Here is a 26,411-nt window from a genome sequence, read left to right on the forward strand (position 1 = left end):
CCCGTGTGTTCATTATGTATTCATGATGGCCCTGGGCCCTACCACAATACATTGTGCAGTTGACTGTGCACGCAACCATGTTACTTCATGGCAGTGGGGAAGACCTCGGTTATGTAACTATGTCTGGGTCATTCTAGGAGTATACGGGCAGAGACTGGATGATTAGAGTATTGCAAGAAGAGTGTATGGTGAATTTATACGTGCTTGGGGATTGGCGGAGTGATCGGATAAGTACATATGTTGGCGGAGCCTAACCCCAGAGCACAAGCTTGGCTCTAATTGGCTGCCAACCAGGGGCAACCCCGGCGGAGCATCAGGAGTGCAAACCAAACCTCGGGAGAGCAGACGCTATGCACGAAGCGTGAGTAGGCACTGCGCTGGTTCCCGAGGCACGTGCCTTCTTTGCTACGGGATCCCTACAGCCTTTGCTCTAGTACCCTGGGTTCCCACCCACTAAAATCTGGGCCACTAGCTAGCGGGAATACCGCACAGATGCCTGCAAAACCGAGTCCAGTAGCTTGGAATTCTCATTGTGGTACACTGCATTCTCATTCAGTGATACCCTCCCAGGCCGTTGATCTCTGGATCAAGTAATTTTGACTGTTGGATCCCCGGAGTCTCTTTCACTGCATCCCCTAAAGCGAGCTGCTGGGTCCGTAGAGCCCCGGTTATCAAAAGCCCAGAATCCTGTCTGCAAGATATTACCAGCCCACAGCTGGATCCTTGACATACAGCTGATAGAATCTTCGGAATTCTGCCAGAGTGGGCAGAGCCGGCTTATGCCAGTCAGGGGCACAACTAGAGCCACATTTTGGGGGAAATTTCAGGGGGGCGCTAATTCTTTCACTCATAAGCGGATGCAGGGGCTCTAAGAAGGGGTGAAAACACAACAAAGCCCCATTTATAGGTAAAGGTTTTTTTAAAGACCTGTGAAGTACTAGGTTGCCGCACACCCAGCGTGTTCACACTAGGGGGATGAGCTGAGAGCCGCGCACCTAGCGTGTTAAAACTAAGGGGTCGCGCTGAGAGCCGCACACCCAGCGCATTCACACTAGGGGGCCGTGCTGAGCACCAAGTTACTATCGCCACTCAAAACTTTTCTAAAGAAAAACGGTCCACTTTCATTCATTTATATTCGCCCCGAGGACCCCCCCACCCCCGGGGGATGCCCGATTCTTGAATGTTTATATTAATCATTGGGAAGGGGGGCCACGTGGTCCCCCTTCCCTTGCCCACTTCTGACCCTGGAGACCCCATCCCCCGAGGCATGGCCTCTTCATTGGGGATCGTGGGGGGAGCCCCAATGCCACCACGGTCCCGCCAGCTTCCCACCTCCTGCGGGAGCCGGCATTGCTTTTGAGCAAGGGGAGCTGCTGACATGCAGCTCCCCTTGCTCAAAAGCAATCCTGCTTTGCTTCATTGAATCCATCTGTTTGGTTCTCCGATGACAAATGATTTTGAATAACTCATGCCATACATCTAGTCGACAATTCATTGTGAAAATGTCCGCTACATATAACTGTGTGAAATAAATAAAAAGACTGTAATATTCGAACGAAACGAATTTTTTATTTCTTCTCGTTTTAAACATTCTTCCATGACCCGGTTTCTAGAATAAACACTGGTATGCAATATGATTTAATAGGTCGATCACATATTTTCAACCAACAATTTGTGAGAATGTCTGCTGTATTTAATTATGTGATACAAGTAATTTTGGAATAAAAACACATTTTTTAACTCTTCTCGTTTCTAACGCTCTTGCATGACCCAGGTATGCAATACCGTTTAAGCGGTTGAATTGTAACATCGTCATGGATTATCAGCTCACGTGGTCCTCGGTGTCTAATAATGATAACAAGTGAGCTATTAGAATCTGACCAAGTTATTCTAGCGAAAACGTATGAACCATGACAAATAGTGATTCTATTTTTGAAAGCTAAAATATTCGGATGTATACATAAATGAAAAGCGGGACTGCAATATTAAACAATGGCCGGACATGGCAATCTTTGAAAACATATGATGATGTTCATAAGGAGATCTAGGTGCCCTTATAACGCCTGAAATGGTATATTTAATTTATATCTAGATCAGAAGCATTAAATGCACTTGTGAAAAGAGGACGACTGACGAACCAACATAAAGAAGGAAAACGTTAAAAATTTTAGCCCTGTGAAAGATCAAAATCAGGTAACCTTTTTTAAACAACAAATGTAGGAGTGGATGTTCTTTTCAGTAACCTTGTAAGAATCCAGTCTTCTGATAGACCCATTCCTTATTTTAGATATACATCAGAACAACCTAGGAGAGTCATTCGCACAATTTCAAAATATCTAAGGTCACGACTGGACCGCATTGCTAAGTTAGCTATTATAAATTGATCATGATATTTTACGTGTTATGTTGGAATCATTACAACTTATTATATGATATGGTCTATGACACATAAAGTAGAACAAAGTTTACAAAAAAAATTTGAATGTAAGTAAAGCCAATGTGAGAACAATGTGCTTTTTGAGATGGAAGTATGTTTTCTAATACACGGATAATCTGTAATGTTTAGATATTGAAAAGTTTAATTGACATAAGTGTAATGTGTTGCATTGTGTTTCTAGGAGTCACTGCTAAATGCACACTGTGTTGTCCTGAAGGTCTTATAGATTAACACAATTAGAGACCGAAATGTCGACTATCTAGTCCATTTCTTTGTTTGTGAAAGTTCTTTAGGTGATTTTTTAATTAAGGAAGTTAAATGTCACTTTCTGTTGTATCCAGGATTGGACTTTTTTCAGATGAAATATAGGAAAAACTATGAAATTTCTTGTTCATTTGTAATGCATTGTAATCAACACAGACTGTTGATATGTACCCTATAAATCAAACAATGATATAAATAAGAAATATTTTTTTTAAAGATTTTTCCGTGTTATTTTTCATCTTTATCTTTCATCTCTATTTTTGACTATATCATTTGATTGGTCTTGTTGTTCTACTGATGTCAGAAAATTAGAATCTGATTTAAACTGACAGGAATCGAATCATTTGATTAGATTTTGTAAGTTTTAATGACACAAATCTTGATCTGAGAAACATATTGCTAAATAAATTCCCTTGCTGGCACTATAAATTATATTTAATTGAAATTTACACAAGCCTGCAAGGGTTTATTGGGTTGATTCACCCCCTTTCCTCTCTTCATAGAAGCAAAGCAGGGTTTGCCATGCTTCCGCCCTGCCATAGCAAACAGCAATGTCCCGGGAGTGGGTACCCCGAGACATTACATGAGCCGGCCCAGGCGATCTCCACGGCCATCAGGGGATCCACCTCTCCCTCTACTTTCAAAGCCCCGGGGAGGTGGTGATCCCTGGGGCTTTGGGGGGCCCGCGAGGCGCCCCTGCATATTTAATTAAAGCCCAGAGGGTGGCGATCCCTGGGGCTTAGGAGGGCCTCGGAGGCCCCCCACTAATTACAAAACAAGCCCAGGGGTGGTGGCGGGCCCCGGGGCTGCGTAAGGGCAGTGCACCCTCCCACACCTAATTTACATAGCCCGGTGAGGTGGCGGGCCCGTGGCTGCGGGCCCCGCAGGCCCCCGCAAAATAATTATAGGATTGCCCCTGGGACCTGGGCCCCCTTTGGCTCATTTAAATGAAGTGGGGGACTCCACGCTTCATTTTTTATTTATTTTTTCGTCCAGATTCGTGCATCCTTGTGGGTCCCCCTGAGCAAGCCTAGGGGTTCAGGGTGTTTCTACCCTGCCCCCTTTTCTTCTCTTTTCATCTTTTTTCTATTGTTTTCTTGTCACTCGGTTGTACTGAGTCACAAGATGGCTGCCAACACTTCCTGGTTTGGAGTGTTGGCAGCCAATCACAGTAAAGCTCGTGGTCGGGAGGGTACGCGAACCCACCGCTGCCCCAGATATCGAAACTTATTTTTTTAATCTCTCAGCTACTACTGAACAGATTCACACCATTTAAAAATTAAAAAATTTGCTTTCTGAATTAAACACTAGCCTTTTTGCCAAATTTGGTGTAATTCAGTTCAGCAGTTCGGGCTGGCTAAAGTTTCCTATGGGAAATACATTTTTTTACTTTTGTTTTTTGAATTTCCCAACAGCTACTGAACGGATTTACACCATTTAAAAAAAAAGTCGCTTTCTGAATCAAGGTCTACCTTTTTGCCAAATTTGGTGTAATTCCGTTCAGCAGTTAGGGCTGTAGCCTGTAATAAAATTTCCTATGGAAATTAACATGGAGAAAACACCTTTTGGGACCCCCTTTTTTCTCAGCCCCTGCTCGATGAATAACCCCCAAACTTTCAAGATAGGAGCGGACCTGGATAGACCTTTTTTGGATAATTTCGCGAACATTCGTCAAACAACACCAAAGTTATTAGCAAATCAAAAATTGCTTTTCCTATTTTTTGGGCCTGGGGGTCCTTGTGGGACCCCTGAGCAGGCCTAGGGGGTCAGGGGGCTTCTATCCTGCCGCCTTTGCGTGTTTTGCACCTTTGTTTCACTGCTTTCTTGTGCCTTGGTTCTACTGAGGCACAAGATGGCTGCCAACACTTCCTGGTTTGGAGTGTTGACAGACAGTGGCAGCCAATCAGCATGCCTTTCACAGGAAAGCAGCATGCTCATTGGCTGTTAATACTTCTAACCAGGAAGTGTTGGCATTCATCTTGTGCTAGGTAGAACGAGGCACAAAAGAAGCAGAAAAACAAACTTGTAGAATGCAAAAAGGGGCAGGGTAGAAAGAACCTGACCCCCTAGGGCTGCTCAGGTGGTCCCACAAGGATATTAACATATTTAAACATTATCCGCTAATAGAATTAGCATTTAAAAAACCTTGCAAATTCACTGAAAAAACCATAGGTTTCAGGCCTTATATAGTTAGGAATTGGCATTTAAAAAACCTTGCAAATTCACTGAAAAAATCATAGGTTTCAGGCCTTATATAGGTAGGAATTAGCATATCAAAAAACCTTTGAAATTCACTGAAATAAACTATAGGTTTCCGGCCTTATATTGTTAGGAAATCACTGATCACATCATCCACGTGACAATCACATACACCTTTTCATACACTAGTAAAATCTTTCATCACTCTTTGTAAAATACAGAGTATCATATTTGAATCCATTGTCACAGGAATACAAGTATCTAAAAACCCACTCAGTGATTCCTAGATGTATACACACATCTAATCCCTTACCTGTAGATTCCCTCATACATGCTGACAATGAACAATAGAACACTATCAAAAATACTTATACACATATATCGACATTACACACCAGCACACATCCTATTCACATATGAAGTCATCCTACTCACTTATGCAAACAATGGATCATACTTACATATTTACTGAGCTACACACTTATACAAACACCACTTCTTCTATTCATTTAGATATTAAGTCATACTTAGTGAATTATAAAATCATTATTACAAGTATACAGTTATCCATACAGTCACTCACACAATCATTGAGTCTTATGTATACTTACTTATTTACAACAATAGACACATACACTGCCTTTTATTTTTCTAGTTTGTTGGACATGTACCATTGAGAAATATATTTGCTCATCACCACACCCATAAAGAGATTCACTCACCCAAACAACTGTTAGAACAGGTAGTTTTAACTTCATATATCTACTGAATCAACTATTCACACATCTTTGGACAGTCACACCCCCCCACCGAACCACACACACTTTCACTCTCCCATACAAATACTCAGGTAACTAATCAATAACTAATATAGACTTTCACATAGCTAGTAACTAACTGTAGAACCAGTTTACACAACAACTAACAAAGTGATACAGATATTCACAAGGTTTAGTCACTATCCACTATATTTAGTGAGATATAATAAATTGGTCAAGAAAACAGTCAATTACACTGCTACTAAATCCTCCATCCAAATTTTTATTTATATATATCCACTCATTCTTCAATGCAAATTGCTATATATATAATGCATATTTAAATACCGAAGCAAACCACATTCCCTGGATGATGTCATCAGTGATGTCATCAGTGATGTCATTTGAGAGGTCATCAGTGATGTCATTTGAGATGTCATCAGTGATGTCACTGACCATGTCATGAATGATCTAATATGTGACATCATCAGCAGTGGATTGCAGGTGCGCGAAATATATTTAGTACAACTAACTATATAGGAGCAATTTCAATGGTTTTTTAAGTGCTAATCCCTAACTATATAAGGCCTGAAACCTATGTTTTTTTCAGTGAATATATATATATATATATATATATATATATATATATATATATACCAGGAAACCACCACAAGAGAAAACAGTATTTTATACTTCACCTACATGTCTAGAGGTGGTAAACTCTGATATTAGCTAGTCAATGAAGACTGATTCTATACTTATGAACACCTACATAGATTCCTTAAAGAGGTTACTGTCAATGGAATATAAAAGGAAGACGTAAGATTTTGTCATGATCATTAGTGGGATTTGGAAAGAGATTACTGGTTCTTTGGGATGATTACAACCCTGCAATGTAGCGAGCCCCACCGAAGACAATGCCAATAATGGGTGGTATAGGCTACATTCTCCAATGTTCCAATGCTTGTCGTTCTGTTTCACCCTGTTTACTTCAGAACGTTCTACCTTCAGTGGCTGTAATGTCCTGATAACTTGACATCCCTTCTACCTTGAGCTATGCTGGCTGGTAAAGTCCTTCCTTCTTTGTAACAAGGACCTACATCCTATACTTTGGGAAGAAGGTATTTTTCAACTGTCATAGCCCTGTAATACATGCTATAATGAAATAATAAAGAGCATCAAAGCAGAAGAAACAGACCACTTTGGTAACTACACATCAAACGCCTGTGGTGTCCCTCTGTTAAAGCTTGAGGTGCCTGCCACTGGGTGCAGGGATTAACACAATCTCTCATTTCCCTATGGGAGCTTGTGTTATGGCCAGTTTACGGGCGCAACACAAGTTCCCATAGGGAAATTAGAGAATGTGACCGCACCATGTGCGAAGCATTATATTAGCAGTGTTGTGCGGACTTCAGTCTGCCCAACATCGCAATGGATGCCATTATAACAGACTTAAGGAAAACATAATATAACCTCCAATAAAGCCAAATGCATACCCTGGCACACACACACACTTTTTAATAACTATATTCAGAAGTTCTATTAGAAAACTACTTCAGAAGAGAGTTCTGAGGAAGGAGGATTGAGAAACACATACACTATTACAAAAAGCTGCCAGAAGTATTCTCTTATCTTGGCAAAAGAAAATTCTCGTCATTTTCAGCCACAACATATGGGGGTTTTATTCACAGTTGCATGTTATATACAAGGTTTAAGTATTCTAGTAATAGTAAACATTACTAGGTGCTATGATGTAACCAGCTTAGCCTCTTAGTCTCCCACCTGGAATAACTAACACTGGTGAAACCTTATGGGAGGGATCATTCTACAACTGCCAACATCCAATGCACCTACACACTCACTCTGGGGAAACATATGATGTCACACACCTCATTATCTTTTAAAACAACTAAAACTAGGATGTGTGTGTGTAGGGCATACGTTGGGAGGACTAATAAAAACCTGATTAGTCTTTGTGAGCACAATCAAGAAATGCATATAGAGTACATATTTTCTAGTCCTGAGGCTATGATGTCGGATGAAACACGTGTTGGCTAGATGTTTTAAAGTACGAAAAATAGAAGGACAGATTGTGAATATAACATGCACAACTCTACATGAGCTTTTTGATCTGCTCACAGAGACTGAACAGCACCATTTTGGTTTTTCCCTGGACTTGAACAGCATTTTATGTGGTAGCTCTTTCAACTTGTTGGAGCACAGCAGAGGCAGTTTGCACCTACAGAGCTATAGGTTTTGAGGTCTGTTGCACCGAATGTGACTTCGTCCATCAACCTTAGGTTTACAACCTGATAAGGTTATTATGATACTCCAGAGGAGCAATTCTACCTCAGAACACCACTGAACATGTTTAGGGCATTTTTAAGTGGATACGGTTCCCTGAGCTAAAAATCATGAAGGTTAATCAGACCCATGCCAAATACTTTGCATCGGAGGTTAAGTACTTCTTTATGTCCCAATATTGTTACACATAATTTTGTTTTTACATACATCTAATGCTGTTACCTACTTTCCAATCAAAAGCTTACTCACTCACCTTAGCTTTCCCCTTTCTGACAGGTTAAATGTATTGACAATGCCTTTGCAATTAAAATACATGTTAGGTTAATTTAGCTGAACCTTATATTAGGGTGTTTTTCTAGATGACATGATTAATAAATATTCCTGAAGAAGGCATATTAAACTCTGAAAAGTATGTAGCTGAGTTACAGATGTTGTACATTGTGTAAACAATTTAAAAAGGTTATAGAAATGTGGATCTAAAAGGGCTCTTTAAGAAATTAAATTAAATTCCTGTGGAAGTTTGTCCTCTCTTCAGAACAAAGTATTTGACAATTAAATAAGATGGTAAGGAGGTGGTTTTCAGAAGGATCATCACTGTATGGTACACACAATATGATACATGAGTGTGGTGCTGTGACTGCAGAAATGCTTTTTGCAATGTAATAAACACATTTAATAATAGATAGGGGCGTGCTGTTGGCGTCCTTCCCAAATAGTGATTCCTATCAATAAGCATCAATGGCTTAGGACCGAAACAGAAGTCGTAAAACATTGAAAAGTAACAACCATTAAGTTGGTGTGGTAACTAATTTGCAAAGGGAGGGAGGGTGGGCGCATATGAATCTACAGCACTGCATGCCGCAAACAGATGCTTACTGGGTATGCAACATTTTTCATTCGAGGCATGTGTGGATGTAGATGCAATGCTTAGCATAGACTGTAAAGCAGGTCTCCTCCATAAGCAGTGGCTAACCTGTGGATGTTGTAGTTATTTGCAATAGTGTACGTAGAACCGCTTGGCCACATTAGCTTGCTTAAGAGCCATGACATCTGCACAGTATTTTTTTGTGAATGTATGTGGTGTGTAGTAGTAGTAGTAAAAGTATGTTTATTAGACCGTTGGTCTCCCAACAAAATACATATTTCAATAAATAGTTTAAAACATGTATAAAGAAATTCCACAGATACTTTAAAAAGAGACAAATTTTCATACAGCAATACACCCAATATTAAAATCAGCAATACAGTCAAGCTTTAACTTAGGAATAGCGTTCCACCCTAGACACAATTTTCTAGAGCGTGACCTACTGTTACTTCATGCCAATTTCTATCCAACCATATTTGGTTCCAACAGAGTCCTTTTTACCGCCTTCATAAATTTTGCCATGGCTATTGCTATTTCAAGATTTGGCATGTCGGTAAGTAGGTTAATTGCTAAGAGGCGCTCAGTTATACCATATTTTAAAAACAAGGGTCGCAAAAACAGTTTCCCCTGTGACACCCATGTTTGACAGTCTAGTACGATATGTCGATTATCACACTTGGTACCTAATCCACAGCGGCATTTACCATCCGGTTGTACCAATTCTGCTTTTCTGTTTCTCTGAGATACCCAACAGTTAATCCCCATTCTCCATCGGAGCACCTCGGCTCTTAATCCACCATTAGGTAGTGTTTACAAATAGGGATACCATGTATCATTCTCCCAACTATTTATCATATAATGGACTGACACTTTCTTTTTCAAATATATCATATAATTTTGCCTGGATATTTCTCTTCCTGTTGTTCTAAGCTCCGCATTTGAGGCTTCAACCGACAGTGTCGCCTGGTCAAATTTCACATTTAAATTTTTACACAGTGCGCACAATTTCATTCTGATCCTGCAGGCCCAATTTAAGTCGCTGTGCAAGATCTCCTCTTTACACCATTGTGACACTTTTGTGACTTCCTCGGATCCCAATCTTTTCCAAAATCTTAAGAGGGCCACTTGTACCTGTATGTTCCATGAGGTCACGCCTAATTCCAAGCGGATTGACTGAATCATGGAGGAGCCGGGCAGTGACATCAACGGTTTTACACATTTCCCCTCCTCAATGTCCAAATTATTCTTCCCGCTCAAATATAAAACTTCGGCTCCATACTGCACTTGTGGGGGTATCATTGCCTTATAGGCTTTCAGTAATGGTCTATGTGACATATCCCCGTAAACTTGGCTAAATTTCCTTAGCCCGCATCCTGATGTATCTGCTTTGGCAGTCTGGGCTACTAGATGGATATCCCATTTTAAAGATTTTTCAAACCAAATACCAAGGTATCTGTATTCATTCACAATTTCTACTTTAGTAGTTCCCAGGTACCAATTGAAATTCAGGGTTTTCTTCCCAAAACATAGGATTTTAGTTTTATCCATATTTACCGTCAGGCGTTTAGCCAAGCAATATTTATTGAAGGCAGCTAACTTTCTTTGCAATCCGATTTCTGTTTGGTCAAAAATTACCAAATCATCGGCGTACAGCAGACAGGATAGATGTTTCCCATGCATTTTAGGGCTAGCACTTCTACTCACTTCTAGAATAGAGGGGAGATCAGCCAGGTATATTGCAAATAATAAGGGGGCTAACACACATCCCTATCTTAGGCCATTCTTAATCAATATTTTAGGAGTCAAGGCTCCGTCTACGTCTTTGATGACTTGCGCCCAGTTATGTTTATGTTTAATCCTGGATAATTTTCAAGAGCCCCTCGGGAATATTACGTTTTCTTAGGGACTCCCACAGGCAGTTCCTGTCTACTAAGTCGAATGCCTGCGCGGAAGTCTACGAAACAGCAGCATAACTTCCCCCGCTTTTCCACAGACTTCCTCGCCACAGTGCGAAGCAGTGATCGATGATTGAAGCCTCCTTGCTCCACTGGCACGATCGACCACCGCTCCGCCAACTGCCCAAAATTATTTTTGAGAATACCTTTTCCCTGGTATCCAGCAAATTAATTAGTCTATAATTTTTGGGCGCTTTTCTTTTACCCTTCTTGTGGATCGGTCTTATTACTGCTCCCCTCCACTTTTCGGGGATCGTGCCGGACTCCAATATAGCCAGAAACATGTAGGAGAAAAATTGCGGCCACCAATCTTGCTGGGATTTTATAATAATTGCTGGCAGGTTATCAGAACCTGCAGCACGAGTTAGGTTTAGGTTTCTTATGATTGAATATACCTTTTCTGTTGTAAACAAAGGTTTTAAATCTACTACCGTCTCCATCCAGGGACCAATATCCCCACCTTCTTCTTCAGCTTATGTTCCATATAACTCACCTAGATATTCTTCCCAAGCGGCTTCCTCTACTACACAGGGCATAGCCCCATTAGCCTGTCCTGATGCTTCCTTTATCAAATTCCAAAACTTATGCAAGTTTTTAGATTCAATAGTTTCCAGCAAGTTAGCCCAGCATTTCTCTTCGAATACCCTCTTCAGGTTTCTAACTAACGTTTTATATTCCTTCCTCATGTCACTTAGATTTGTATGCCTTATTGGATCATATTTTTTCCTCAGGGTTCTTTCTTCTCTCCTTATTTCTCTTTTCTTATTTAGACACTCCTCATTGAACCAACTTGGCTTTTTTATCTTGCTTTGATTGTTTAGTAGTGGTATATGAGTTCTTGCTTTTTAGGTCTACCTTAAGGCACTGCGCCTTTTCTTTTATCTTTTTCTCGAACCACGGCACTTTTAGTCCTAGCATCTTCCAAACCCACTTTATGTTGGAATCCTGCCAACTTTTCCATATACGGCTCGGTTAATCTTGTTGTCAGCCGTTTAGGGTACTCTACTTGATGTTGGTCCCCATGCTAATGCAAATTGCAAAATATTGTGGTCACTACCGTCACAAGGGGTTATCTGAAACCACTTGATAAGGTCAAAATTCCACGCTTGCATGAATACGTCATCGATCGGACAAAGTTGGGAACCAAACTTAAAGGTCTGCTTTGCCGGACAGTCTGTTTCCCATCTGCCGTTTAAGCAAAACAGTCCTTTTTGCCCCAGAAGTTTGCCCAATTTCATGTCTTGTTTAGAGGATTATACAATTTGGAAACAATGCTGGGGGTATGTTATTTGAGCTCAAAAGGTCTTTAAACCATTGGTCATTTCTCAAGGGGTTCAATTTATGATTGAAATCCCCCATTACGATTATTGCATAGTTTCAGAAATTTTCACACCGTATATCCAGGTCATGTTCAAAACATCGCATTTCAGTCTCATAGTCTGCATTTGATTCCCATTGCATATAAACATTTACAATTATCATGTGATCATACAACCCTTCCGAGCCCAGCAAGGATACATCACTGATCAGTAGCCATTTGTAAGTCGCATATACAGTCGTGAACCTTTTTACTATCTTAGTCGAGACAAGCGTCATAATGCCCCCAAGCAGGACGACCACATCTTTTCCTTCTTGCTGGCTTATGTAGTTGTACAAAACATTCAAAAACAGGGGTATTGTCGCATAGCTAGGTTTCCTGCAGCCCTACTATTTAAGCACCTCGGGCTAGGGCCTTTATACTTTCTACCTTTAACTCCCCTCCTAGCCCATTTACATTCCAGGATAACAGGTTCATGCTATGCGACACTCCTCCTCCCTAATCAACATCGCTGAGACGGTCATCTACTAAATTTTGCCCAAATTGGGCGCCTGGCCAGCTGTCATTAAGGGACCAGTCACCCTACGGGTTTCCTGTCCCATGGTTCTCAACTACCATTCTCATGTTTTCTCCTGCCCTTCCCTCGCCTAAAATTAGACTTATCTGTCTTCTTCCCAGGCCTGAGGGGCAAGCTAAAAAGGTTCTGTCCTGCTGATTCCTCTTCTCTATTTCCCTGGCTGGTATCAACCTTATACCTTCCTTTATTATCTCATTTTCCACCCTCACAATTGCTGTTTTTACCAAACTTGAGAACAATAATACCCTAGTGAATTATTTTCCGTCAATATCATTACTAAAGCCTACTTGTTTTAAATCCTTTGATCCCAACCCCCTCAGACTAGAACATTTAGCGAAGGAGTATACTAGTTGGGAGCAATTTAGGGGTATAACCTTCCTACCTTTTTTCCCCCCTTTCTCTAACTCCACTGGTTCGAGATATAGCCACAGATTATCCGCACCCTTTACAGGAATGGTACCGGATAGCATCCCCTCCATCCCATACAGTTCCCTTCCTCTTTTTACAGAGGTGTCTCCCCTATCTACTACGTTATTCGTGTTCATTTGCCCCTGAGGTAAACTCCATGAATTGATCGCTTTAACTTCTACTTTGTTTGAAGGCACTAGTTTTGTTTGCTCCTTCCTTACCATTGCTACCTCCCCCACCCTTACACTATTTTTTGGGAACCTCATTGTCCTCCTATTTCTTGCTATAACTTTGTCTTCTGGGGGCTTACGGATTCTTCTCTCCCTTTCTTCACAGTGTTTGGGATTCCCTCCGGCCTTTTTTCCACTGCCCTTGGCTTCTTTTTTAAGGGCACTATTCTTCTCTTTGTATATTATATTGCCTATATCCATATAGGTCCTTCCATCTATTTACCAACATCGGGCATCTCGATATATAAATCTCCTGGTGATCATTCGGCTGCTCACTTTCCCTCTCCTCTGCCTGCAATGGGGGTCCTGAGTCTGAACCGACCTCAGTATTGTTGGCATCAGCCCCCTGATTCCTTGCAATTCCCCAACAATATTCTGAAATTGGACTTCATGAGTTTTTAGAATATTATTATTTAACATTGCCACTTCCAGCAGCCCTTGCAAGATTTTTTACAGCATTAGCATTATATCTAGCATTGACGCTGAAACGGTGCTGATATATCTATACCCAAAGTATTGCTACATGCTGAATTTACTGTGAGTCCTGCTCCTTGTATTCCATGATGCTCTATGCTCTTTACGGTTGCCGATGTTCTGATCTGATCAGAGTCACTCCTCTGTTCTCTTCTGGAGTTAGTTAAGTTCATCCCTTCACAAGACAGATCAATACCATCTATCAAAGAGAAAATCCGAGGTGAAGAGGATAATCTAGGTTCCGGAATGGCCTCGATAGGACTTTGATTCAGTTGGTTACTGAAGGGTACATCCAGGCTGCTTACACAGTCCTCCGGGTCCGTTTGTTCATACAATAGTTCTTTATTTAAATCTTTGTTCAAATCCGGGGTTGTCACAGGGGTTTGTAATTTTTTTAAATGCTTCCCTACAAAGTCTTTAATTGATTTGGAAACTTGTGTGCCTCCCTTTAATCCCCCTTGTGTGCCTTCGCTTGTGTCTTTATTTCTTTTGGAAGACCTTCTTGGCACACTTCTGGGTGATCCCACACTCACTCCCTGGAACTCATTTTCGGGCGCTGTTTCCTTAAAGGTGTTATCCAGCTCTTTCTGACCTTTTAGGTTTTTAGCCTTTTTTGGTGCCATACTGCAATGACTTTGGCTTCTTACTTAAACAAATACTTATTTACCTAACCTCTCCGAGCAGCACGCTCTCAGCAGCGCAACACAACAATGTCTGCCTCTCGCTCGCTCTCTTGACCGAGAGTACAAGTAGTGACCGTTGTTGGATTTTAGGGGTCACAAGCCAGGTACCTTCCTCCTTCCACCTTATTCCCAGCTGGTTATTCTTTATGCGTCTGGGACTGCTGGGGTGGGGGGGAGGGGCTGGCACTTAGAACTCCTTCTCCCCACCCTTCTTTATTCTTGGAATTCTGGGGTTTCTAGGAATACTAGTAGTCCTTCCTACCTGTCCCGCACTGGGTCTTAGGATCTGTAGTGGTACTCTTTTGTCTGTTCGGGCTCGGCTTTCCCCTCTCCTTCCTCCTGGGGAAAGGTCGACTCGAGCCCGCTTAGCACCAAATGGCCCTGGTGCTCACTAACTCTCTCCCGCTGCGTGACACGGTTCTGCCTGGCAGCTCCTAAAGACTCCGGGGGTGCACCGGCCGCGCTATCACTCCTGCGCTCCAGGGTCCGAGGTATTTTCTCGGGAAGCCTCCAGTAGGGCAGCGCCTCCCCGCACTCCACCCTGCTAGCCAGTCCTTCTGAGGCTCCGCCGCCACACCTCGCCACACTTCGCCGCCTCAGGCAGCTGCTGCTGCTCGGTCTCTCGCGGTTTCTCGGGCAATTGTCCCCCCGAGCTCCGAGGCCGCGCCGCCTCAGTCAGCTGCCAATGCTGCTCAATCTCACCATCGACTCTCTCAAACGGACGGTCAGCTGCAAACTCCGGACTGGCTCTGTTCTCTTATAAACAGTTACTAATACTAATTACCAGTGATCATCGGTCCCGGAGTAGCGTGCTACTCGCCAAAAAGCACTTAGTCAGGGGTAGTAAGCACTATACGTGGTGTGTACCATGTAACTGCCTACAAATGTCAGTCATGGTTATGTTTCCATAGAAGGCCACTGAAGTTCCTTTTTTTGCGAGTAGAGTGAGCTCGTGGAGGGATAGGTAGAGTTCTTTTAGTTTTACCATAACAGGGTTGAATGCACTTGACAATCCAACATGGAATGCCCGATTTAGAAATGGCTCTTCGTTTGTGTGGGTCTGAAAAGGCAACAAAGAGTTGTTGTATTTTTCTAAATGATTACATTCTATCAATATGTTATATGAAGGCCTTTTTTACATCTAAAGTGAGTAGAGCCTTTTCCGCAATTGGGTCAGGTTGGGGAAAAATACTGGCAACTCGATAAATTGATTGAGGTTGAATTGAGATGCCCCCTTTGGAAGAAATTTAGGATTGGTACGCAGTACCACCCTATCTTTAAGTACTTGGAAGAAGAATTCTTCTAAAGTTAGTGCCTGAAGCTCACTCAATCAATCAATCATTGCATTTCTAAAGTGCGCTACATACCTGTGAGGGTCTCAAGGCGCCGGAAGAGGGGGGGGTGGTTGCTACTGATCGAACAGTCAGGTCTTGAGAAGTCTTCTGAAGGCCAGCAGGTCCTGGGTCTGTCGTAGGCTGGTAGGGAGGGCGTTCCAGGTCTTGGCGGTGAGGTAGGATAAGGATCTGCCGCCAGCGGTGGTTTTCCGGATATGAGGAACTGTGGCGAGGTTGGCCAAGCGGAGGCTGCGGGTGGGGGTGTGGAAGCTGAGTCGGTCGTTGAGGTATGTAGGTCCGGTGTTGTGTAGTGCTTTGTGTGCGTGGATGAGGAGTTGAAGATGATCCTCTTGTTGAGGGGGAGCCAGTGTAGGCCTCTCAGATGAAGTGTGATGTGGCTGCGTCGGGGGGACGTAAAGAATCAGACGTGCCGAGGCGTTCTGGATTCGTTGTAGTCGCCTCAGGAGCTTGGTTGTTGTTCCTGATTAGAGGGCAGTCCTGTAGTCCAGTCTGCTGGTGATGAGGGCCTGGGTGATGGTTTTTCTCATGTCGTGGGGGATCCATTTGAAGATCCTGCGGAGCATTCGGAGGGTGTTGAAGCAGGACGTGGAGACGGCGTTGACTTGCTTGGTCATGGAGAGGGCGGAGTCGAGGATGAACCCCAGGTTGCGTGCGTGGTCGGTGGATTCTTGGGCTGTGCCTAGCGATGTGTGCCACCAGGAATCATCCCAGGCTGATGGGGTGGGTCCGAGGAAGAGGACCTCCGTCTTGTCTGAGTTCAGCTTCAGTCTTTTGTCCTTCATTCAGTCGGCGACGGCCTTCATTCCTCTGTGGAGGTTGACTTTGGCGGTGTGGGGGTCTTCGGTGAGGGATATGATCAGTTGGGTGTCGTCGGCGTAGGAGATGATGTTGAGGTTATGTTGTTGTGCGACGTGGGCGAGCGGTGCCATGTAGATATTGAACAGCGTCGGGCTGAGGGAAGATCCCTGTGGGACGCTGCAGATGATCTCGGTGGTTTTTGAGCGGAAGGGTGGGAGGCGGACGCTCTGGGTTCGGCCGGAGAGGAAGGAGTTGGTCCAGTCCAGGGTCTTTTCTTGGATTCCGGCGTCGTGGAGGCGTGCTGATAGGGTGCGGTGGCAGACCGTGTCGAAGGCTGCTGATAGGTCAAGGAGGATGAGGGCGGCTGTTTCTCCTTTGTCCATCAGGATCCTGATGTCGTCGGTGGCGGCGATGAGGGCGGTCTCCGTGCTGTGGTTGCTGCGGAAGCCAGATTGGGATGGGTCCAGGATGTTGTTGTCTTCGAGGTAGCGGGTTAGCTGTTTGTTGACAATCTTCTCTGTCACTTTCTTCGGGAAAGGGAGCAGGGAGATGGGCCGGAAGTTCTTGAGGTCCTTGGGGTCCGCCTTGGGTTTCTTCAGTAGAGCGTTGATCTCGACGTGCTTCCAGCTTCCCGGGAACATTGGTGTCTCGAAGGAGATGTTGATTGTTTTCCGGAGGTGGGGTGCGATGGTGGTGCTCGCTTTGTTGAAAGCGTGGTGAGAGCAAGGGTCAGAAGGGGATCCGGAGTGGATGGAGTTCATGGTTTTTATGGTGTCTTCGTCGCTGACGTTGGACCAGGTGGTCAGGTGAGGTCGTAGGGGTGGTGGTTGCGAGGATGTCAGAGATGAAGCTGTCGTGGATGTCGGTGATCTTGCGGTGAAAGAAGGTGGCCAGTGAGTCCCACAAGTCTTGTGATGGTGGAATGTCGTTGGTGTTGGAGCTGGGGTTGGAGAGTTCTTTCACAATGCTGAAGAGCTCTTTGGTGTTGTGTGCGTTGTTGTCTAGGCGGTCCTTGTAGGCGGTCCTCTTGGTGATCCTAATGAGTTGGTGGTTACTGCGGGTGGCGTTCTTGTGGGCTGTGTGGTTGTCTGGTGTTCGGTCGGGGAGCCATTTCATATCCAGCTTCCGACAGGTGTGTTTGGAGGTCCGGAGGTCTTCGGTGAACCAGGCAGGTTTCTTGTTGGTGTGGTTGTATGTGTAGATCTTGAGAGGGGCGAGGGTGTTGGCGCAGTCGTTGATCCAATGTTTGAGGTTGGTAGCGGCGGTGTCGGGGTCAGTGGGGTCGGCGGGTGGTCTTAGGGCGAGGGTGGTAGTCAGTTGGTCCTTGGTGACCTTGCCCTAGCAGCGGCGAGGCAGCTGTTGGGTGCGGTGGTGTGCGGTGGGCTTCCTGAAGGTGAAGTGGACGCATCTGTGGCCGGTCCAGTGGGGTTCGGTGGTGTGGTTGAAGGAGACGTGGGGGCTTGCGGAGAAGATGGGGACCAGCGTGTGTCCAGCGGCGTGGGTGGGTGTCGTCACGAGCTGTTTGAGTCCGAGGTTGGTGAGATTGTTGATCAGGACGGTGGAGTTGGCGTTGTTTTTGTTCTCGAGGTGGAAGTTCAGGTCCCCGAGGAGGATGTAGTCCGTGGAGGCGAGGGCGTGGGTGCTGACGAGGTCGGCGATGGTGTCGTTGAACTGTGGTCGTGGTCCGGGTGGTGTGTAGATGAGTGTTCCTCTGAGGGTCGTGTAGGGGTCGGTGTGGATTTGGAAGTGTATGTGCTCGGCAGTGGTGAGGGTGTCGTCTGCGTTGGTCGAAACACTGAGGGTGACCTTGTGGATGATGGCAATTCCCCCTCCAACTTCGTTGGTGCGGTCTCTGCAGGAGATCTTGTATCCCTGTGGGATGGCTATGGTGATGTCTGGTGCTGAGGTGGCGTTCAGCAAGGTCTCCGTCAGGAAGGCGACGTCGGGGCGGTAGAGTCTAGGAGGTCCCAGAGTTTGATGGCGTGCTTGCGAGCGGAGCGGGTGTTGAGGAGGATGCAGCAGAGGTGGTTGGGTTCTCTGGTTGGCGGCTTGGTGGGCTGGATGCTGGTGAGTCTGCAGTTCCGGCAGATAAAAGGCACTTGGGTGTGCTTCGGGATGGCCTGGTAGCAGGGGTAGTCTCGTCCGGTGTTGAGTGCGTGGAGGGTGCTGCAGTCGTAGTGCAGTTTGGCGTTGCGGGGGCGCGAGGTCCAGGGGTTCTGGCGCTGGGTGCGGTCCAGGCGCAGACGGGCTTGCCTTCGGCGCGCCAGCGCCGCTTCTGCGCGGCGTCTTCCATAAGAGGCCAAGTGGGAGGGAGGAGCAGCTGGGAGCGGGGCAGCCAATGTGGACGGGACACAGAAAGAAAAGGGGCGGGCCGCAGGGGAGCAGCGGCAGGAAGCGGGGAGGGCACAGAGGGCAAGGGGCGCAAAGGGTCCGGGACCAGTGAGAAGAAAAGAAAAATACAGAATACAGAATACAGAATACCAATGCAAGATTTACAGCAGTACAGTGCAGACAAGACAAAAAACAAAGACATTCACCAGAACGGGGGAGCACGCCCGCGGCGAACACCTGGCAGCGGCAGCAGTGGGGTATCACGGGTGCACAGGAGGAGCTGTGCGGTGTGAGGAGCGACCTGACCCGAGATCAGGGTCAAGGCTCACTGACATGCCTATAGGGCATGACTATTTTTAGGCCCCTAGGAAGGCTTTAATAACTGGAATCCTGAACAGAGAAATGTGTGGTCTATTTTGAGGATTTTCTGCTACTTCTAATATGAGTACCCTTATAGATGTAAAAGCTAACTCAAAGGTATGTAAATTAAATAAATAACAGACAATATCCTGAACTTTGGACTCTAGAGAATCAATATGGGTGTAATGACAAAAGTGAACAAATCTTTTCCACTTTGCAGCATAACATGCACTAGTAGCAGGTCTTCTTGCTTCTTTAAGAATGTCCATACAAGGTTGTGATAGATTTAAGTAACCAAACTTCAAGACTTCAGGAGCGAGATCACAAGGTTGAGGGACCTGGGGTCAGGACATCTCAGACCAACTTATCCATAGTGTATGGCGGGAACGTGGTGGCAAAGTTTGGGCATTTGGAGTTTTCTGCTGTGGCAAAAGGTCCATTTCCCAACACTGGAAGAATAGAAGGAGGACTTGCAGGTTGAGCTTCCCCATAGTTGACATGTCGGCGCCTCCTGCTGAGGAGATCTGAAAGTCTGTGTCCACTCCCAGGAGCAACTGCATTAACAGGTGGATGTTGTATCAGAGAGCCCAATTCCAAATGGCCGAGGCATCCATTGTTACGGTTCTCTGCATAACTGCGTAACTGCGTAACTGGGTCCATGGAAAGGCCGTCCTTTTAGGAGATCGTTGGTATTCCACCACTGCAGAGAACGGCAAGCTTCATGGCTCACAAAAACTATATCTTCCAATTGACCCTCCGCTTGAGTCCACTGATGCAATAAGCACTCTTACAGCAGATGCCTATTGAGTCTGGCATGAGGTACTATGGCTATGCACGAAGCCATGGTGCAGAGGAGGCACATACTGTTCTCAATGTTATCTGCTGACAAGGCTCCAACTGGAAAATAAGTGCCTGGAAGGATTAAATCTGGGTGGCATTGAGGTAAGCTATTCCCTGCTGTAAATCGGGTACGGATCCTAGTTAAGGCTGTATTTTAAGGGGTTGGAAGTGGGATTTGACTGCATTGATTGTGAAACCCAGTTGGTGAAGTAGGTGTAGGGCAGTTTGTCTGTGTTCAAGAAGTCCCTTGTTGTAGCAAAGGGATGACATCTGAGAGAATGTGCCTGTTTAGAGGTCTGAGGTCTAATTTGGCACTGAGGACTCTTTCTTTTAGGGAATAAGGAAGTAAAGTGAATAGACCCCTGTGGTTTGCTGGTGTAATGGCACAGATTCTATGGCCCTTTTTTCTTTCGGAAGTTCCTGAACTTCCTCTCTGAGCAACTGCTGATGGTCTGCTGAGAGTTTGTGGTTGCGGGATAGGATAATACTATTCGCACCCTTTGCTGTTTGAACTTTGATGAATATGTTTATTTTTGTGTTTGTGATGTGAATATTCAATATAGGATTATAAAAGTTAGATATACATCTCCAAGCCACATCAAATTGATCCATCTAACGTGCCCAGCTTAGGGAAAGGCTGTATGCAATTCGGCAATCATGAACACAACCTAAATGCCAGTCTAAAAGATTATAAGCATTTTGGAGAAAAAGATGGGAGACTGAGTGCACTGTTTAAAACATCTCATAATTCCATAAACTGTGCTCTTGGTGAAAATGCCCCACTTATTAATATATGTCATGCACAAAAGCTGCTGGTTAATATGCTAGCCATTCTGTATGGAAGACAGTAATAATGATCAGGAACTACCTCAACATGATTTACCTTTGACTTTGGCTAAACATTCCCGATCAACTGTGCTCATTCCAATTAAATGGATTTTCAATTATACAATGCCTGCACCAACTTTGCTTAACCCTTTCGATGCTGATGACGAGCTGAGCTCGTCATCACCCACGGGTGTCGTGTGCTGATGACGAGCTGAGCTCGTCATGGAAACAGCAAAATGATCATTTGCAGCACAGCGCAAAAATCCCCGCAGCAGCCATGTGGTTAAGGATGTCGAACTGACTCCTAAATCTATAATCATGTGAAGACTGGGTACATTTTGTGATGGATTTAAGCACTGCCAAGACTCTCCTCTATATTTGATGGACAGGTATTTTGGAACATTATATTCACCATATGAATTATCATGAAAATATTATTATAAATTAATCACTAATTTTAGGACAAAATCTCCTTCAAGACCATGGCATTGAGCTCACCAATTCTCCAGTAACTTGACTATCTTTCCTGCCATCACTATTGTTTCCTTGCTGGAACTTTTATAGTACCTATAGCATTTTAAATTATATTGATTCCCCTATTAATACCACCATTTGATCAACCTTAGACTCGAAAGATTATTTAAAGCTTCACAGAGCTCTAGTAAGCATACGATGCAAACAATTGTGTCGGCAAACATTGACCTTAATTTGCAGGAAAACATAGTCACTGCATAACACAAATTTGGTCAACCACTTTTTAACTTCCAAACATTCCTTGTTACAATCTACAAACCCAGTTGCAAGCTTTTCTGAAAGCGTTTCACTGCCGAACCAAGCCAAAGGCTGAGATCAACTTATTCACATTTCCTGGACAGAATAATATTGTTAACTAAATTTTGCATCGCATAAGTGAAGTTATGTCAAAGACAGGCATTCCTCAAATACTATATATACATGTCTTGAAAAATGAACTAACATTAATAACAATGCTCATAGCTCCACTGTCTTTTGGCTAGGTGTGTGCTATAGAAACGCCATTTACATACACACAGATACATTTTTTTTTACTGAATATTAAGTCAAATTATAATTCATACACATTGTTGTATCTAATAATTACTTACAGGCAATGAAAATAGACGATAAATCTGTGTATAGAAAGAAAAAAATATAATTAGTAAACACAAAATAACGAGAGAAAATTACAGTTCAAACTTCAAGGCTAGGCATGTTCTCAAAAAGATATTGCATTGTATTTATAATTTCTCCTTGTAGTATAAAAAAATCCCACATAACTTTTCTGTTTGCTACAGTTTAATAACATTAAGTTTGCAAAAACATGTCTTGCTCACAGAGATATTCAAAAGCAAACCAGGCCATCAATTTGAGACTTAAGTATAAACATATGCAGGAACTATTACAATGAATATGGAACATTTGGATGGAATCTAATTCATTCTTATATAAAAGAAATACATGGCTTTATTTGCCTTTCTTTGCTTTGGAGTACTTTTAATATTGTGCTATAGTTCATCTATACATTACACAAAATAGGCTTAAAGTGCACAACCATTGGTAATTTTTGGTGGAGGTCCCTTTCTACTAAATTCTAAATAAAGCGCTTTGTCTTCTCAAACATCTGATCGTTCATGTATTAACATGCTTGAACCATGGATATAAACAGTACAACAATGCGACAATGGAAGGTAGAAAATAAAACTTATCTTATCTGAATTAGTTATTTTGCACTACTTATGACACTGTTGTTTCTGATTTTACCTGCACATCCAGGCACTTGTGCATTACAGAGAAGTGTGGTGCAGCGGCTAGGGCAGCTTCGGAGTACAGGGTTCATGGTTCGATCCCCGGCTCCGGTGGCAGCTCAGCTCAGCACCATGTGACTCTGGGAAATAGCTCACTTAATTTCGACAATGGCCTCCAGCGCCTTGAGACCCGTAAAGGGGAGTAGTTCGAGCTTTACAAATACGGATTTTCATTTTATTGTAGCCCAGGTTACATCTCTACAAATGTACATCATGGGCATGCCTGCAAAAAGAGCAGTTGCTGCTGTCCTTCATCTCATGGAATGAACACCTACTCTCTTTTGTACATTTTGATACATCCATAGAATAGTTGATCGGATTTATGATAATCCATAGTTCTCAAATTTGGAGGATTTTTGTTCACTGCCGAGAGGTGAGGAAGACCTCTTTTTAACAGGGATGGAAAGAACCCAGCACTTTTAGGAGAGGGATCAGGTTTATTCTTAAAATGACTTTATATGAACTATTAGATAGTGTTGTTTATTGTAAATGCCTTTAGTGCTTGTTGGGGAAGTTACAGAGAATAACAGAGCCACTTTCAAAGGGGGGAGGGAGACACACTGAAGAGATGTTTTGTGAATCAGCACAAACAAGCTTTTCATCAGGGTTCCTATTATTGTATAATGGGCCAGATCTACAAAGGCATTTTGTGTTTGTTATGAGTCCAACTTGCAAAATCAGGTATTTAAAACCACACAAAGGCCTTTAGCCATGTAACAAACCCAAATTGTGATTCAGTAGCAAGTTAAAAAATCGCAGTTTGAGTTTGGGACTAAATACGGAGTCGTATTTAGAAGAGATGTGTTAATGGCTTCCCTTGCAAATACCAATTCAGAATGGAGCATATTAATAATTTGTGATTGAAATCCGGACACAACGTATTAATAATGTATTAACTACACAAATGAATAGTTATCCCATTTGCAAACGGGAAGGGGTATGGAGTATTTTTTGATTTTTTTTTTAAACATTTCGATTACCTTTAAGCAAAATACACAGCATTTTCTTTTTTTAAATGCTGCTTTGTTTAAAAGGAGTGCAGATATGGTGGTTTGCTCAGCAGGCCACCATCCCTAGAACTGCTGCAAAACATAGTAAGTAGCAATTTGTGACCTACCTAATTATTATTTATGAGAGAGGTCAAATTGTGACCCAGTAAGATTCACTATTTTTCAAACTAACCTTTTAGCACATAGGTCGGTTCACAAAATACCGCACTGGTCGCAAATTGTGACCAATATTTTGAGACAGTGCTTGTACGCCTGCCCCCAAACATCCACATACGAATAATCATGTATAACTGCCTAATATGTCTCTGCAATAAGGCAGTTATATATAAGAGGAAGTCCATGGTATCTGGTGACAGCAAACAGATGGACACAAACTGGCAAATACTTAAGGCATGACTTGGCAACATGCAAAAACTAGTGCAGGATTTGCTGTGTGCTTGTAGATAGAGGAATAAGATTGAGAAAATAGAGAGAATGTCTTTCCATTTTAAACACTGCATTTCGAGGCTGGGGTTTTCAATGGCCATTTTTAGATTCCTCATGCAAGACTGGAATATTCAGTGTACCAAAGTCAACGCGTTCAACAGTCCGGCTGTCATCTGCAACAATGCTGGTTCATGACGCAGAATCTGTTTGTGCTTTCATGTCAAAATACTTGATTCGGTTAGGAATGGATGCTGTCAGAGTGTTCACTGATAGATTCCATAACATTTTGGCTTGAATGTGCAGAGTTTTTGCGTCAGGGTGACTGATTATTTAACAGATGTATATCCGCAAGAGGTACATTGGCAACAGAATAAGAAAATGTTAGCAATAACAAGGTAGATTTTATAACACATGTCCCTCATTCTAACTGATTTGGTAATCTGGATGAGGCAAGTAATCAGAGTTACTAGCCGCATATGTATTATAGGCGAAAATAGTGCATACCTGATGTTTTACCTCACTAGTTGTGGCTGCAAAAAGCAGCCAAAATCTCAAAGTGTGAAAGGGGATGAAAATTGTGTATAACGGCAGAATCGAGGTGCAATGTTCCTGCAATAAGTCCAAATTCAGAATACCACCAGCAATGGGAAGGTAATTTCAGGTGCAGTATTATTAATACAAGTTTATTGCAAAATTAAGAATGAATGCTACAGTGGCAGTTGAGAATGAGTTAAGCAGAAACTTATTGTAAAGCGAAGATGAAGGGGTTCTAGTCTTAGGGAGCTGAGAGAGGTTAGTTAGTTTAAGTGCAAGCAGAAGAGATGAGTGTTAAGGAGTTTCTCAAAAGAAAGGAAAGTGGGTAAAGTTCTCAAATGTGTAGGAACTGAGTTCCATGAACTGATAGCTGTACTGGAGAAGGATTATTTCATGTCTGGGGTTATTCTAACGTTTGTATAGTAAATTATTGTTTCTCAACCCCATTTTATGGATATATGTTTAAGGTTTGCCAAATATGGTGGACTTTCCAGAAGTAAGGTCTTGTTGGGAAAGCAGCCCTTTTTAAATGTGATCATTACTTCAAGGGCAACCAAAAATGTGGTTAAATGTTTCCATGGCTGAAATGAGTGTGGCTGTTAAATTAAAGACCGCTTTCAATGGTTTGACGGATGATAACAGAATGCTAACCAAACTAGGATATCAAAGTCAAATTGTTAAACAACAAGGGTGTGAGCTGGAGTGTCCGATAAGCTAGTGAAAATTAGGTTTTTGATTTTTGATTTAATAAATGGAGATAAAAGTGGGACAATTTGGTAGGGTTATGTATGAGGATAGTGAATCATTGTGTTTCATATAATGTATGACACCCAATGATTTTAAGTCAGGTGGAACTGAAGGGGAGAAATGTTTTTATTTCAACTCAGACAATAATGTCATGTCAAATAAACGTTTGAGTGATGAAAAGAAATGTGTTTTTTGGGAGTTAAACACCAGAAGTTTGTCAGACATGAAGTGCTGAATTTTTCTGAGACATGATTGAAGACTGAAGTTATTGTTAATTGGAAAAAGCTTTCAGTATAATTGTGTATTGTCATGTGTTGATGGTCATTTTATTCTCTGCTATACACCGAGAAGCTCCAGCTACAAGATGAACATTGTCAAAGAATGTATGGATCCCTGAGTGACAACTGACTGCATAATTGTGAACTTGATATGTGGATGTCAACCTTCACCATCTTATCATGGGGGAGAGGAAAGAGGAGAATCATTTAGTACTTTGTTGTGAAGCTTCGTCTGCGTTCCGAAGTGTGAGGCAGCCTCTAGTTAGCAACAAACAGCTGACAAATTGAGTATTATCGAACATATTATGAATATCATTTAACAATTTTTAAGTTGCAATTTCAGTGCTGAAGCCAGCCCAAACCACGAACTGCAAGACCACTAATAAGATATCGTCAAAGTTGATCATTACAGTGTACACGGTGAGACAGGCCGATAACACTGTAATCAAGGATCCCAACGGATCACTGACAAGTTTGCCTCTCATTTCTCGTCGGTGTATGCGCCCTCGGCAAAGGTCCAGCCTTCTGCTGCTGCAGACCTACTTTCGCCTATTAAGGTTGCACGTCTGTCCGACCATGATCGGGACTCCCTGGAGGGTGCGTTCACCA

At 43.1% G+C, this 26,411-nt stretch overlaps 1 protein-coding gene across 9 annotated transcripts in view; it reads right to left on the reverse strand.

Annotated features, from left to right (window-relative positions):
- Positions 1–26,411, reverse strand: part of LOC147712725 (complement decay-accelerating factor-like) — a 795,131-nt gene that overhangs the window by 197,422 nt on the left and 571,298 nt on the right. For all 9 annotated transcript variants that reach the window (XM_086923379.1, XM_086923375.1, XM_086923380.1 and 6 more), the window contains one exon: positions 22,109–22,132. In XM_086923379.1, the coding sequence (XP_086779505.1) occupies positions 22,109–22,132 (24 nt within the window). The remainder of the gene's footprint in view (positions 1–22,108; positions 22,133–26,411) is intronic.

This window comes from Lissotriton vulgaris, chromosome 5, assembly GCF_964263255.1.
Source record: "Lissotriton vulgaris chromosome 5, aLisVul1.2, whole genome shotgun sequence".
Taxonomy (NCBI): domain Eukaryota; kingdom Metazoa; phylum Chordata; class Amphibia; order Caudata; family Salamandridae; genus Lissotriton; species Lissotriton vulgaris.